Source organism: Diadema antillarum, unplaced genomic scaffold (genome assembly GCF_040938485.1).
Source record: "Diadema antillarum isolate AM-2024a unplaced genomic scaffold, OU_Dant_1.0 seq00000368_RagTag, whole genome shotgun sequence".
NCBI lineage: Eukaryota > Metazoa > Echinodermata > Echinoidea > Diadematoida > Diadematidae > Diadema > Diadema antillarum.
The window spans coordinates 297,780-314,390 of record NW_027271369.1 but is presented as its reverse complement, the minus strand read 5'-3'; the positions used below and the strand labels follow the sequence as shown (position 1 = coordinate 314,390).

Genomic DNA, 16,611 nt, shown 5'->3' with positions numbered 1-16,611 from the left:
GGAGACACTATGATCATGAAGTTCTTATACAGAGATGATAATTATACTGTATATAGGCTTACTGCATAATACTGCTCAAATTTGTTTTCTTTACTAGTATTGGCTGGGGCAAATTATCTCAGAATATAGGGTCTCACTTTTTTTTTTCATTAAGTAACAACAACAACAAAATTCTTTTTGGTAAAATGAATAATTACCGTGGTTCAGTTTGGTAAAACAATTCATGGGAAGATTCAACTCTTTCAACCCTGTTGAAACCATGTTTATATACAATGTCAATATTTTAGGAGGGTAAACCTAATATAATTGATAGCCATAATCAGCAGGAATTTCTGCATTTACTGTACTCACCAAGAATGAAAGTGATTTTTCATGACCAATTCTTGTGCAAAAATATACAGTACGAGCTAAATGACTAATTTTATCATTTTTTCAAGCAGCCCACTATTCTCATTCAAAACACTAGAACCGGTAAATAAACTACAGCAGTGCAAAAAGATTTGATCTAATCAGAATAAGACACATTGTCTCCTCAAAACTGTTACAACAGTTTCCTTTCCTTGTCATGAAAAATACAAAATTATGAATTAAATGTAAATTGATGATAACATAATGATATAATAAACATTTGAAGTCTTTGCTTAAAACTCCTTATCGTGTAGACAGAATACAGTATCATGCATATCTTTTTAGGTCAAAATGTATATAGAATACATTTCATTGTACTCGTTTGAAATAGCAGATGCCTATACATTCTCTTCACTCGTCACTAATCAGGCATCGTATTGAAGGATGATGCTATTAGCCATACGTTCTAAAGGAGTTACAATGTAGGGCCTACATGTATGTTCTGTGTGCCTTTAGCATCCCAGACATATTGTTTCTCATGTAATTTTGCATGTTTTCAATCAAAATGTCATAATTCTACCACAATGTATCAACATATCACAAATTGTCATAGAGCTTCAGTCTAGAGGGGGCAACACATAATATTCACCAAAATACAAAAATTCATAACTTTCAAAGGGACTAAGTTAACTTATTTTACTCCAACTTTCACTGGACATAATACATCTCTCCATGCAACGAAAATACATATTTATTTCTTCAAGCTTCCCTATGTAATGCAACGTTGTGTTGATACATGAATACAGTAGAATAATGCATGTACTTTCTGCTTTACGAAGAAAAGTGAACTTGCAAAGTTCCACATCAAATGTTTTTTCATCATTTTTATTTCATCTGAAGTAATAACTGCAATCACAGTATCCATTGCAACTAACAAGAAAAAAATTAAATAAAAGAATAAAAAAAACGAAAGATGATCACACCCTCCTTCCCCTTCCCCTCCCCCCCCCCCCCTTTGATTAAAAAAGAAAAAAAAAAAACACAAATAAATAACTGTAGTCATTCTGTCTGCCAAATACGGAATTTTATGTGCGATGACAGACGAGCTAGTTGTCAACTATAGAGGGTAGCAGACACTGAAAAGATAATCATGGCTGCAACATCTGGAGGAGGAGTGGACTGGGGATCGGTCCAAAAAATACTGATTTCAGCCTCCACCACCACCTTCAAGAGTTCAGATGTTCCACATCTCGTAGATGCCATTCTCGAAAGGTATGTGGAAAGTTTACAATGTAAAATATTGTCGATATTAGACTAAGTGGAAGTAAAGACCACTACGATTAAACTGCTGACAAATCGACCCAACCTTATTTACACGCGAGACCCATAGGCGCGACACTACACTAGTACACTGCAGCCTGGGCTGGGATAAGTCGCAAGCTAGCAGCTTGTGGTGTCATGTCTCATGAATTACACAGAGGTGAATAGTCACAATTCCGGTCGACCGTTGCCCAATAGCACGTAGTGGGAACTGATAATTTACACATCAGCTTCATAGTCCATCTTAACTTTTTTTGAAGTTAATTATTATCGTATTCATTGTTGAAAATTACAGTCAAATGAATTCCATTTTAAGACTTTGTCTTTGAAAATGAATTCAGCAAAGAGTGACTCGACTGAAATGTCCCACTTCCTGGTGGTACAATTTGTAAGATAACTATGAAGAGTCAACTCATCTGTGATCTTTCATGGGGTTTTAACCCTATGCCAGTTGTATTGCCAATATATGTGGCACCATATGGTACTGAAAGCTTTTCATTTCTGTATAGTAAGTCAAGTGTAAGTCTTCTTACAAATTATTAGTGGAAAAGTGAGCAAAGAAAATGGGATTCCATCGGGATTCGAACCCGAGACCTCCGGATTGCTAGACCGGTGCTCTACCGACTGAGCTATAGAAAGCCCTAGTGCAGTGTTCGTCCCAGAAACCCTTAATTCTCAATGCTCGGGTGGTCAGAAGCTATAGCAGTGTGTTTGTGTGTGACACACACGCACACACTTGAACCTGGCATAAACCCGAAGGATAATTCAACTTGGGGATAAATGCGAGGGATCACCGAAGTGATGCAGCTTTTTGAGTTTGTAACAAATAAAGACAGAATAAACTGACCAGAAAGAATATAAATTATATAAATTATATTCTTAAAATATAAATTCTTCTTACAAATGTTTGATGGCAAATCTCCTGAGTACCTATCCAGATACAATTGAATTGAAAAATGTAGATGTACTCCATCATCAAACAGTGGCAACATAGATACAACGTGAGCTGCCCATAATTGACCACAACATCGTCCAAAATTTGACCGCCTGCTACATGTAGAAACCTATGTGCTTTTGCGCACGGTCAAACCCTGGCCTTAACCCTGGCACAGGAGGTCGAACCTTGGTGTCGGAACTGTAATCTATTTTAAACCAGCAGTATATTGGTGGCATGAAATTTGTGTGAATTGGAGCTAGCAGCCTTTTTCATGCCATAAAATATTCAGGAATTACCACTGGCATTCAGTACAAAGAGTGTAGACAAGAACTTTTGCATGTATATTTAATTTCACGAATATTGGCACATCATGAAATTTGTGGAAATTTCATTCTCATGAACATTTCTGGTTTTACAGTATTAACTATATAAGCATTTTGGAAATATTTGTTGTGAAATGGCCGTTATTGCCTACTCACCTCTTGTCTGGGTTTGTAGTTAGCAGCCCGGGTGGCGAGTTGGCGGTCAGCGGTCTGTGATGGGGGGTCGTCTCTTGGTCTCAGTGTCAGTCGGTCTGCTTAGTAGATCCGTCCGGGCGTCCCTTGACACCTCGGGGTCGTTCATCCGTGTCGTCTATACGGGCACGTACGCGCACCCGCGCAAGGGGATACATAATCATATATTATATTTTACTACAATATATTGCTTGAGATGCTGCAAGGCAATGTGTGCTAGTTTTCACCCAGTCTGTCAAACATTGATCTCAGCATGTCAAAATTCTTTCCTGCCTTGGATCCACTGCTCAAATACACTTACAGCTTAAACCTAGACTTCATGCCTGCATTTTTAGTCATCAGTAGGCGTGCTGCCGTATGATATTGATAATCTAACAATTCTCACCAGAAAGGATTCACTGTAGATCTTTATACTTGTTCGCAAACCTCATCTTATACAACTTTACTGCATAACTGATGACTTTTGTTCTGTGGAGCACTACTGGGTAATACAATACTGTAGTAATTATAAGCTACAGTCTCCCACTGTACAATGTGTATCATCCTCAAAATGTTAATCAGGAAATGCAGATTGCAAGGTTGCCATCCCTGGAAAATGGCACACTTTGTTACTTTGAAAGCATGCTTTCAAATCATATGTTGAAAAAAAAAAAGGAAGAAAAACACTTCTGAGCAACCAGGGCAGGGATTCATATTATATTCTATCTAAGGAGATAATGCAGTAACCTGCTATAGCCAAAATGTCACCATTCTTTGCCCAGCTGTCTGCCATAACAGCATAGTCTGTGTAGAATGAAAATTAATCTGTTTTTATGCCTCCGCCACGAAGTGGTGCCGGAGGCATTATGTTTTCGGGTTGTCCGTCCGTCCGTCCGTCCGTCCGTCCGTCCTTCCGTCCGTCCGTCCGTCCTTCCGTCCATCCGTAATGAATTTTGTGGACAAGGTAACTATCAAAAGCTGTTGAGGTATCCTAATGAAACTTGGCATGTATGTGTATTAGGGGGTGAAGTTGTGCCTATCAACTTTTGGGTGCACGTGCTCAAGGTCAAAAGGTCAAGGTCAAATACATAAAATTTCACTATTTCCACCATATCTATGCAATGCCTGAAGATGTTTTCTTGAAACTTAGTGTATGCATGTATTACCCAATTTAGATTCTCTGGTGAAAGTTTGGGTCATGAGGTCAAAGGTCAAAGGTCAAAAGGTCGAGTAAAAGTATTAAAACTTCTTTTTTTATCTGTAAATTGGAAAATTGTTCAAGGTATCTTCATGGAACATAGTATATATACATGTACTGACTGGCAGTGATTATCTAGAGAATGTAGGGTTCATGGGGTCAAAGGTCAGGGGTCAAGGTCAAGTGCAACACTTCAAAATTTTACTATTTCCCTCATGTTCATGCAATGCCAGCAGGATTAGTATTTTTTTTTTACACTTGGTGTATGCATGTGTAACCTAATAGAAATTCTCTGGAGAGTTGTTTTTCTTGTTCTTTTTTATTGCCTCAAAGGTCAAAAGGTCAAAGATCAAGTGAAAGTGCTGAACTAACTTTTTCCTCCATATCTCGGAAGTGGCTCAATTTATCGTGAAACTTACTGCATATCTATGCATGTTCTACCTGAAAGTGATTATCTTATGAATTTTAGGGTCAAAGGCCAGATGAACATGGTAACAATTTACTATTCAGTACAGAAATTGCACTTTTTCTCCATACCGGTACCATGAAAATTACTCAATGCATAAATGTATGAATGGGTCAAAGTCCTTAAATCCCCAAATACATGCTCTCCTATTCATCCAATTAAACCAAGGTCAAGGAAGGTGAACATTCAACACATTTGTGACAAACTTGTCATTTCAATATTTTGCCAGTTTTGTGAAAATGTAATCACACATTGTCCACATGTACTATCTAGACCTATTAGGAGAATCATGCATTATGGCGGAGGCATAACAGTCGCCATAGCGACATTTCTAGTTGATATTGAGCATGACAATTTTTTGTTGTGGCTTAGTGGATAAGACCAGGGACTCTCAATCATGAGGTTGCTCTTTGATGTCCTGCAACAGTTGTGCCCCTTTGCAAGACACTATGTTCTCATTGCCTAGTCCTTCAGAGGCACCTCAAAGCCGTATGTCTTATGGTTGCTTCCTAACGAATGTTTATTGCTTTCTCCGTGTAAAACAAATTGATTGAATTCAGTTCAATCATCAACTCACTTCAGGTAGTAAGAGTTTGCTCATCTCATTTCAAAGTTCGATGGATCCAAGACAAATGTTTGGTATTGTTTCTTTGTGTGGTTTCCCGACAATCTGCAGCAAAGCCGACATTCTGAAGCATGAAGACAAATATGAAAACTTCTACTCCTGTTTTGTGGCTCTGTCTGCACACTACATTGCAGATCACTCATCTTTGTGTAAGTACACAATTGATCAATGTGGTATTGAGCCAAAACAATGTGTAATTATTGGTGTGAAATGCTATGTAATGTCCTTTTTTTCTTTGTGACCGAAGAGCAAGGAAAAAAAAAACCTGGTGTAATATTTTACAAGGTCACTTGTGAAGTCACATATGTTTACATGAAAATTGTTTTGAATACTTTGGTTTTCATTTACACGTTTCTTTATCTGTACACTGTCACCTTTTTTAATTTCAATCAAACCACAGAAAAAATGCAAGTGAATTACAGTATCATGGTTTTCAGCATCATGGGACTGATATCTTTAATAAGAATGTTTAATGTGAGAATATTACCATGAAAAACAAAGCTCAATATGATCTTATGGAGAGTGAACTGCTGTGAGATATACTCTACACATACTTTTATCAAATCTGTTGTGTGATATGAATGTCTCATACCAATAATCATTGCTGAATACATACACCCCAAAGATTTGCTATTTATTATCAATTCCCACTCTCCAAGCTAATAGTATGTTTATTTCTGCAGATATTTAAAGTCGAATTCTCATTTTCAGTACAAATATGTAGATTACCAGTTACCGTACAGCGTGTACATTTGTATTCTCTCAAAATCCTGGATGGGATATGAATACCAAACATTTGTGTTCTTAATTTGTGTAGTGTCCAAGTCGGTGATGAGTGGAGTTGTGCTGGCATGCCACGTTCTGATGGACTTCTGTCTACGGCGCATGCTGAGGTACAAGGAAGCATGCTCTGTCTCTCAGGTATGTACCTCATTATACAAATGATGCGCAGGTCAAAGTACATCAGTAGGAAGTATGTGCATAAGGTAACTATGGAATTGTTTGAACCCACAAGATGTGGCCAAATGGGTTTAGGCAAGATTTCATAGTCTTTACATGTACACTTTTCCTACTGATGCATGAAAAGACATGAGCATCATTCATCTATTTTATAGCACAGTGGACCAATTATTGCCCCCCAAAAAACAACAACAACAACAAACAAACAAAAAACAAACAAAAACAACCCAACCCACATTTGTTTCAACAATGCATCCAGTTATTACCTACACATGGTAAGTTTACTGGATGCATGGCTAGCCATTTCTTGCTAAGTGTGCGAACTCTTGCCACAGAAAGGCAGACTCTTTGCCACAAGCGTGCGTGATATCATGTCTACAGTGGCTGTCGTCAGAAATAGCAATAATTATTTGATATTGGAATGTGTGGCCAGTAAATTGAATCAGTGCAATTATTCTCTCTTTTGGGGAAAGAATATCCTATGTCACCACTCTCATAAATCTCACTGTAACATTGTGTGTGCACGTCTAGCTGCACCCGTTTGAGAAGCTTTGGTTTACTGAGAGCAGGTTCACTGTACTTTCTTAGTAGAGTGGTACAACAGTATTCATGTTACTCAAAGTGAAATGTTCATTACAAGTGTACTGTCTTGTAAACCAAGGAATTGTTAGAATGCAAATTGCATGTATTTGTGTATTTATTCGTCAAAGAAACTAAGAGATATGATGAGATAAAGAGGTAAGTTGTGATTATTTCCATCACAGAGAAACCTGATGTCCCTGATTGAAGGCCTGTGTACTGGAGTGGGGCAGCTTCAGAGGTCCAATGTTGTGACCCTGACTGCCATGCTGAAGACTGCTCAGATGCCTCCATCCACCAAGCAAGCCCCAGGTAAGAAAGCAGGTGATTCATGAATGATGCATTCCCCATGTCTTCCTCTTTTATTTCTGTTGTTTTTATGCATAAATGCATGTTTTGTTCTCTTAAGGAAAAGGTACTTGCATTCTTCTTGCCAATTTCTTCGCTGTAAAGCATTCTTATGCTTCTGCCCCAAATGTATTAGAGGCATCGCACTTTCAGGTTGTGTGTTTGATTGTACAATTTCTTCCATTGCAAATTTGTATAAAACTCAACACTTACAATGATCATGAGGGACAGATGAGCTGAAGAGAAATATTCATACAGTAGGTCAAACTTGGCATTGAAGGTTGGGATCTGCTTTTTAATTAGATATTTTATTAAAGACAAGAGCCACTCTTTGAAGCAACTCTTGATTTTTAAAGTGATGTCACATGGCATAAAATAGATGAGGGAAAGAATGGTCTGGAATTATACCAGTCTGTGTTTGTGAAAGTTCTGGCAAAGCTGATCAGAGAGACATGCAGTTATTGAAATGCATTTTGTGCCAGCAATATCAAATGAAATCAAATAAAACTAATTGAAGAAATAAGTGGCAGACATGCATGGCAAACAGAAAGTGGTTAGACAGGTTGAAGTGAGTGCATTGACAAGAGGCATTGAATATGAAAGGTGTCAAGACTGTACACCTTATTTATTTATACAAAATGCATCCTAGACAGCCAAAGTCTGTAATGACATCATGATGGGTTTTGAGAACTTAATGTGTGTATTTGTTACAAATTGCAGAGGAGACATCATTGATTAAGGTGAAGGAGACCCAGACAATGTCACGGGCAGACTTTGTGAAGCAGCTGATGTCAACCTTCAAGGATACCACTCCCTCATCACTCCTTGGCCCTTCCACCACTGCATCAGCCTCAAACAAGAGTACCATCTCCAATGAACCACAGAGCTTGGTGAGAGCACTCTTCACTCAACGTATCATTACAATTTCAGAAAATTGGGATGTTTTCCCCCCACTCATAGTAATGTGGGTTCTAATTCTGTTCTCAATGTCATATCAGTGTTACTATTTATATCAAAGTTTGTTAAATACTGGTGTTTTTATTTTTTCCTTATTATCCTCATTATTGATCAGTAAGAATAGATGGCAGCACTAAAACAAAATTTGTGTTAACCCTATTTTAACTGGGCTATTTGAGACCAAGTTTTTATCAATTTGACCCCCCCCCCCCCTTCAGATCTGTGCCGCTGAACGCGCGATCGCTGCAAAATTTTGCCTGAACATAGAGCTGGATGTCATCTACAAGATTACATGGTCATACAATAGAAAAATATTGACTATATATTTTTAGTAAATTAATTATGCAAATTTATGCATGAAATCTTAGTTTCACCTGTAACTCCATTAAAAAGGCTGAAGGATTGCTAAATTTTTGTGTCAGAATACCTCAAGACATATCAAATAATTTTATTGTTAAAAAATAGCACAATCAAAATCAATTTCTTTTGTTTTTTATTGTTTTGTTAATGTCTTATGTATTTTCTTTTTTTCGACCTTTTGTTTTCTATTGTTTTTTTGCCAAAATTTGTTGCAGGGACTTTTCCAAGCTTATTAGGTGATACGCTATCAGCGTATCACCTATTGTGATTGTCAAAATCTCTCTTTATTTCTTTTTATTCTTCTTTCTTTCTGGACAATTTTGTGTCATCAATATCTCAAGAATGACATTACGGAATAACATGACATTTTCAGGGAACATATCTCATGACAATATCTAGCCACAATAAGGTTTTCATGACAGTAACATATCTATGACGTCATCTAGGCGCCATTTTGTGATTTTCGGACCATGTTACATGATCGATCATAACTTCATAACTAAAGGTCATTTCTGTATCATTTTCGGTGGACATTAAGTTCAGGTCACGCTCTGTCTTACATTTTAATGCTAATTACCTAGGACATTATTACGCGCGCGTACGCGCGCGTCAAACTTTTAAAAGGCTCAAAATAACTTACCAATGGGAAATCTCGAAGTTTCAGACAATTTTAAGCGTTTCGCGCGTTCGCGTCCGTCCGCACATTTTCGCGCGTAGTGCGCATAAGCAAAATGAAAATGCACATTTTTTGACAGATTTGGATTCCTGATACATTAAGTAACAATATCCATTGATTTCCGATCAATTTTGACCTATAACAAAGGAATGCGTTGGCGTCAAAGTTGAAATTTCGTGTGCGCGTCTATGTGCAAATATAGCGAAAAACATGTCTTTGTTTATTTCGCCATAGCTCTTTAAAATGTCTGGTTCCCCTGTGTTTTTATTGCATATTACAAAAACATATGAATTGGAAATAACGTTTCAAGTATCAATATCTCCATAAATACATTATGACGTCATCATATCATCATCTGAAATCAAAAAAGTGGAATTAATTTTTTTAAGGTACTGTTTCTGACATTCATTTGCTCGTATCTCTGTTGTTTAAGCTCAATATTATCCCAAATTTAGATATGTTGTACTTTGAACATTTGCCTTTCAAGTCCATGTCATGGTTTTGAAATTTGATGACGTTATCATACTTTAGATTGTGATTAAAGGTAAAGACGCAAAATCGGACAAGTTTACGTGTTATGTCTATGGGAGGTGATTTTTTTAAAAACCATGCATTGACTTGACAATGTTTAAGCACCTTTATCTCAGCTGATTTTGCTTCATTTCCTCTGAAACTTAAGTATGTTGTAGCTGTGACAATAAGCTGCAGTAATCATGCATTTTATTCTTTGAAATCTCCTCATCAGGTTGACAATTTTGCAATTTAAAACTGAAAATGAGAATGGAATGCGGACGAAACGATTCCTGATTCATCTTTCACGTACATAAGTTTACGTTCCTCTAATTTTCTCGTCGAGACGTATGGCCGAGTGGTTAGAGGCGTCGTCACAAAAACGTGAGGTTGCACACGTACGGGTTCGAACCTCACAAGAGCACGAAAGAAAATAATATATATTTTTTTTACTTTTTTTCTTCAATGGAGTACTACACCTTCGTCCATGTAGAAATCACGTTCGCATGTAAACACACCTTCGCGCACACATTCACACAGTATCCCTTTGTTTTACGTTGGAGACTGCATTGCTTCGACTGCTGCAAAATTTTGCAGGCTGGGCTTTTCAAACTGATCATGGTATATTGTAACAAAATGAAATTTGTTCATATCAATTCAGTAACGCAATGTAGTTGTGGTTACTTTGTGCTGATTTTATACATGTAACAAGCTATACATTGTAAAAAAAGGTATTTGAATTGTTCCTTTAAGTCAGTCTTCTGTATTGATGATTATTTGTCAATTAGTGGTTTTTGTGGAGCTTCAGATAGTGATAAAAAGTATGGATGATAAGTGCAGCGATAATTCCTACAGTTAGTTCAAAGTTGTGTTACAGAGGTTTGATACATACATTTAGCATTGTGTGTGTGTATACGTGTGTATACAGGTTGGCCATATGACACATTCTAGACAATTAATCTTAATTAATTAGCAAACGTGATCAGCTATGGAACTGAATATGGTACTAATGTATGATGTTAATGATTCTAATTAAACTGTGACGAGTTTAAAGGGATAGCTTAACTGTGTGTAAAAATAAAGCAATTATAAGGAAATTTTAGGGGAATTTGATAACCGTTCCTATAATAATTTCATACAGGTACTAATAGCTGCCTCATGTTCAAGTGATTGATTGTCTGTCTTCTCGTTCTGTCTTCACCCTTTCCGCTATTCTTCTATCAACACTTCTCTTCCACGATGTCTCTGTCTACTAGGCTAATAATAATTAACACTTAGGCCGATAAGACAACTAGAGGCGTCTGACCCCGGGAAAGGCCAAGACATCACCGGCGTCGGCGGGCGGGTCCTATACCTGCTTTGCCGACGGGAACGGCGTAACCCTGCATTTCTCTCAATGCAGGAGTAGGCAGATGACATCATTTCCGGAACCCTGTCCCCTTCCTTCCGATGTATATATATCATTGTAAATATAAAAATAAATGTAATTTGGTTTTTTTGTAAATAATTTAAAGTATATTAGGTTTTTATAATTAAATTTCAGGCATATCTGAATAATTATATTTTTTGGAGCAAATTGCCCACCCGGCAGAGAGCTCCACAATCTAAAACAACAACAACAACAAGTGATTGATTATCATGGTAATAGCAAACTGACAGCGTACGATGAATATGTTATACATTGAACAATTATATTCCAAGTCCATAGCGATGTTTTCTAATCTGGTGACGTCATCATGCTAGAAGTTGTGATTAAAGGCAAGATACCGAAATCAGCGAAGATTATACGTTATGTTTATGTGAGGGCATTTTTGTTTTTTAACCATGCATTGACTCGATAACGCTCGAGCACCTTTACCGCACTTGATTTTGCTTCATTTCCTCTGAAACTTAAGTATGTTGTAGCTGAGACAATAAGCTGCAGTAATCATACATTTTATTATTTTTTTTGATCTTCTCACCAGGTTGAGAATTTTGCAGCATAAAACTGAAAATGAGAATGGAAGGTGGACGAAACGATTCCTGAGTCATCTTTCACATATACGTTCCTCATATTTTCTCATCGAGACGTATGACTGAGAGGTTAAAGGCGACGTCTCAGAGACGTAAGGTTGCACACGTGCGGGTTCAAACCCCATAAGAGCACGAAACGAAATACTCTATTTTACTTTTTTCTTCAATGGTGTATTACACATTCGTCCATGTAGAAATCACGTTCGTATATAAACGCACCTATACACAGCCACACACCCACACACACAATCACTCTGTTTTGTGTTGGAGACCACATTGTTTAGACTGCTGCAAAATTCTGCAGGCTGGGTTTTTCAAACCGATCATAGTATGTAATGACGACGACGAAGGTGTTGTACTTTGAACAATTGTCTTTCAAGTCCATGTCATTGTTTTGTACTTTGATGACGTCATCACACTGAAAATTGTGATTAAAGGCAAGGTATCAAAACCAGCCGATTATAGGTTGTATGTCTGCGGGACGTATTTTTCCCGAGTTGCCAGAAATGGCCTAGCGACATTAATCGTTACAAGGCCGCATTTCCATCGAGCAATGCAATACATGTTCACGCGGCCACGTTTGTTGAGTGGTCATTGAGTCTTCCCCTGTTATATCTATACATGGATGTCCTGTGCCCGAGTGGTTAGAGAAATGGTTTCGCATGCAGGTTCAATATAACTTCAAGGTGCCTATATCACATTCTTTTCTTTGTCGATCACAGATGACCGACATCTGATGACCCCAAGCGTATCACCTAACTCGTCCTCAGTGTGACGAGTTTTCATATCTCGTCTACATTAGAATTGATTAATTTCTATGATTAAAAGTTGAAATAAACTAATTTTTATCAATTTAACAAAAAAACACAATTTGCATTGGATTTGCACACAATATCATGAATTTGAGCTGTTTTCGGGTTGACATGCATATGCAAAACATTATGTAACTTCAGAACAGTGTACCTGGACATTGCAAATTTGGTCTCAAAATATACGGGAGACTTCAATGAAAAAATAAATGAAACGACGCGGCAAAATCTTTGCGCGTTGCGGAATCATAGCGCGAAATGTCGAGGGGGGGGGGTCAATTTGACCCCCCAGTTAATATCGGTTTAAAGTGCAGATAAATGTGTCTTAAAATGCAAAAAAAAATGTCAGTGTAACACCTTTTGCTTCTAAAAAGTATCATCTGTATCAGCTTTTCTCACTCTCCTTCTGTCTTCTGTACTTGACTGATACAAATAAAGATATCAGTGGACAAGGATGGTGGTCGATCGTACTTTGCCTCACGCAACATTGACAACCTACACACCTTACATGGGGCAGACATTCTCCTTGATGTGTGTCTGAACCTGCCTTACCTGCAACGTTACATCAACAACTACAAGGAGGCTGCAATGGGGCAGGGCTTTGTGCTGCCCAATACTTTCAGTGATGTCAGCAGTATCAAGGGAAGGTATGACACTCTCCCAGATGACACCTGTCAACACCATAGCCTGATGAAGTTGTCAATCCTCAATCCCCCCCCCCCCCCTTTTTTTTAAGTTTGCTATTTTTTTATTCTACAGACTCGATTCTCCTTCAGTTATGAAAAGCTATCTCATAATGGAAAGAAAGGCAACCACTGCAGGGACGAAGTTTTGATAAAATAGGTTATGAACCTGTGAAAGCTGTCAGGCACTCATACATAATTGCCGACCCTGTAGCAAGAAGAGTGCAAACATGTGTGAGATTTCTGCTGAAGAATGTTGAAAAAAACTGTTTATTTCCTTGAAAGAGTACTTGTTTGACATCTTGGATTACAAAACAAGAATCCTATTTTCATATCTAGAAAACTGTGAAACTTCTATCGTTCATGAATCTTGACTGCATAATTTGAGATAACATAGCTTTGTCTTTACTACACCTTCCTTTTTTTCCCCGAGGATTCTTATGAAAAATTGACAGGCAATTGACTTTGTTGTGAGTGCATCAAAAAAAAAAAATGCTAACTTCTTGCATGGTCTTATTGTCAAAATTTAAAAAGAGTCAGGAGTAGTTCCTAAGTGATATGCAAAGTTACTAAATTATTTGCTCTCTCTTTTTTTTTTTCATTAAACTCTTTTTGAAACATTGCTAAGTGGCTGTGCATACATACAGAAAAGAACCACAGTCCTACAGTCACAAACTCTGTCATTGTCCGTATATTTGTAGCTTTCCATCACTGCTGAATGACATGACCATTGTCAACCGAGCCCTCGACCTGCCAACCCTTGAACCAATGACCTCCACCCACCTGGAGAAGGTTGCCACGGTGATCATGAGCTGCCTCTATGCCTCCATCAGTGCTGCTGTGGCGAACACCATCATGAGCACCGGTAGCAGTGGCGGCCACTCCCGGTCCTGCTCCACCTCTGGGGTGGGGAGCATCCCTGGTGTGAAGGAGGAAGAGATGGAAACCATCTTCAGCTCTGTGGTACTAAAAGGGGTGAGTGGAGTTACCTGACATGACGTGAATGCCTTTGAGTGGGGATGTGTGAATAGAGAGGAAATGCTCTGATCTGAGGGATGAGGCACTAGACTAACTTATAATGGAAGGTCCAGAGTTTGACACCTGCCCCAATGCTTTCATCTTTGATTGGATGCTTGTTACATAACATCTCTCCAACTTCAAAAATGGGTACATGGTATGCTAGATTAAAAACATTTTGGTGCAATTTTGGGAATATTTTTGCATTTGTTACTGAGCTGCATAATTATGCTTAAAGGGGAAGGCTAGTAACTGATCAGTGGGAATCAGTGGAAATGCTGGGAGATGATTGTTCCAATCCTTATTGGATTCATTCAAGAGTTCATTATATATCTATTGTTGTGTGAAAATGATTTGCTTCAGAATGGTCTCATATTCAAGTAATGTGCAGTTTAATGCTTCCACGTTAGCGTCCCTGGTCAGTGACGGAACATTAATCTGCACATTACTTGAATATGAGACCGTTCTGAAGCAAATTATTTTCACACAACAATAGATATACAATGAACTCTTGAATGAATCCCATAAGGATTGGAACAATCATCTCCCAGCATTTCCACTGATTCCCACTGATCAGTTACTAGCCTTCCCCTTTAATCGATAAAAAAAAACCTCTTTAACATATAACACATTTTAGAATTGTATTGTCACTAATATACTGACAAATATGCTAATAAATGTGTACTGAGAGCTTTATTCTAATATAATTGTGTTAGGGTAACATTAAGTATGGCAAGTCTGATCATTCAGAGATTTTCACTTTTTTGGAAGCATTGAATATTCATTTGTAATTTTTTCCCCTAAACTTCATATTTACACAATATCAGAGACTCTGTTGAGATTTATCAGTGATTTGAGAGTGATATGTCATAGTACTTAACAATGTGTGTGAAGTGCATCACTGATAATCAGTGATAACTCTTTCCAGAAAACTCTTTCCAGAAAGAAACGCAGTGACACTACGATCATGACATAGCTAAATTACTGTCAATACTTGTCCAGATTTATTGATGATTTATCACAAATTTACTTTACATACACTGTAATGTATTTCTGATTCACTCATTACCTGGTTTACTTGAGTATAACAATGACATTGATATTGTTTGTTTTTGCTGTCAGCTATCCCTCTTTGAGAAACTGATCGCCAACATCAGATCTTCTACAAGAGCCAGTGGACATGTAAGTTTGGAATTCTGAAGAGTGCAGCTTTTGTATTAGTGTTATACCCACATTGTGTGAAATATTTGCCCTAGTACCTCAGTATTAATCTCAAATCTGCTATTTGCTTTGTCTCTCTGTAGGAGAGCACACTCATTATAGTTGTGTGTGATTAAAATGTATTGCCCATATTGCAAGTGAAAAGTGGCAATGTCGTACATTTTTACAATTTATTCTTTCTTTGCTTATTGAATTTCTGTTGCATCTCATAGCATGAATTCATTGCAGGAGTTTTAAACTCAAATGGGAAGTCATCACATTGTGTAATTACAATAAAAAAAAGAGTAAATCAGTCAATCAGTCAATTCTGGTGACTTTCACATTCTCTTACTCATGTTGTCAGTGTGTTGACTTTACTGGTGATTGGATGTGTGATTCTGACTGTGCAGTACAAGTTGTAAGTCCATATATAATGTAGTCACAAAATTCTCTGTGTCACAGAACCTTCAAAATCTGTACATGATGGGTGCTTGGTGCACCCTGGGAGGACTGGAGCACATCCTGACCATCTCTTCGGTTGCCGTGGAGAAGGGGAAAGAGAAGGAGGAGAAGAGAGAGAGCTCCAGCCCAATCCCAATCCCCGCTGCCACGCCCTACACTTCATCCAAGAACCTGGAGGGGGGAAGGTCCCCCTCAGCGAGTCGAACCAAGAGTGAATCAAGGGAGAGTGGGGCTCCTACCGTTGGGAGCAGACCAAGCTCTGCCAGAGGGTGAGAAAATACATGGAGCTTTTTTTCAGTGTCTGTTTTTTGTTAAAATTCTGGGAATGATCTACATTTGCATTTTGATGCGCCTGCCAGCTTCCATGTGCATGAGTAATTGTTATTTGATTTCTTTTGTCTGTCAAATTGAACCTCTTTGTTTTACTTGTTTTTAGATGAAAGACCTATGTAGATTTATATCTGCTGACAAAATCATGATATATCATTTACATTGTAATGAGATGTTACACACATGGTAGTTATCATGATTCATTTAGTGACTTTGATAGCAACATTGATATTTCTGTGAAGTGTATGGGTATGACAGATCTTGCTGTCTAGTAATTTCGTTTTGCCATGATGATGTATTTTCCTGATTTAACTTTCCC

General features: G+C 37.8%; 1 protein-coding gene across 1 annotated transcript in view; it reads left to right on the top strand.

Annotated features, from left to right (window-relative positions):
• Window positions 1-1,492: 1,492 nt before the first annotated feature.
• LOC139731315 (E3 ubiquitin-protein ligase UBR4-like) overlaps window positions 1,493-16,611 on the top strand; it is a 93,461-nt gene continuing 78,342 nt past the window's right edge. Inside the window, exons 1-9 of the mRNA XM_071642204.1 lie at window positions 1,493-1,620; window positions 5,440-5,537; window positions 6,206-6,309; window positions 7,113-7,239; window positions 7,996-8,165; window positions 13,039-13,247; window positions 13,985-14,258; window positions 15,423-15,482; window positions 15,963-16,231. Of these exons, the coding sequence (XP_071498305.1) occupies window positions 1,499-1,620; window positions 5,440-5,537; window positions 6,206-6,309; window positions 7,113-7,239; window positions 7,996-8,165; window positions 13,039-13,247; window positions 13,985-14,258; window positions 15,423-15,482; window positions 15,963-16,231 (1,433 nt within the window). The 5' untranslated portion in view covers window positions 1,493-1,498. The remainder of the gene's footprint in view (window positions 1,621-5,439; window positions 5,538-6,205; window positions 6,310-7,112; window positions 7,240-7,995; window positions 8,166-13,038; window positions 13,248-13,984; window positions 14,259-15,422; window positions 15,483-15,962; window positions 16,232-16,611) is intronic.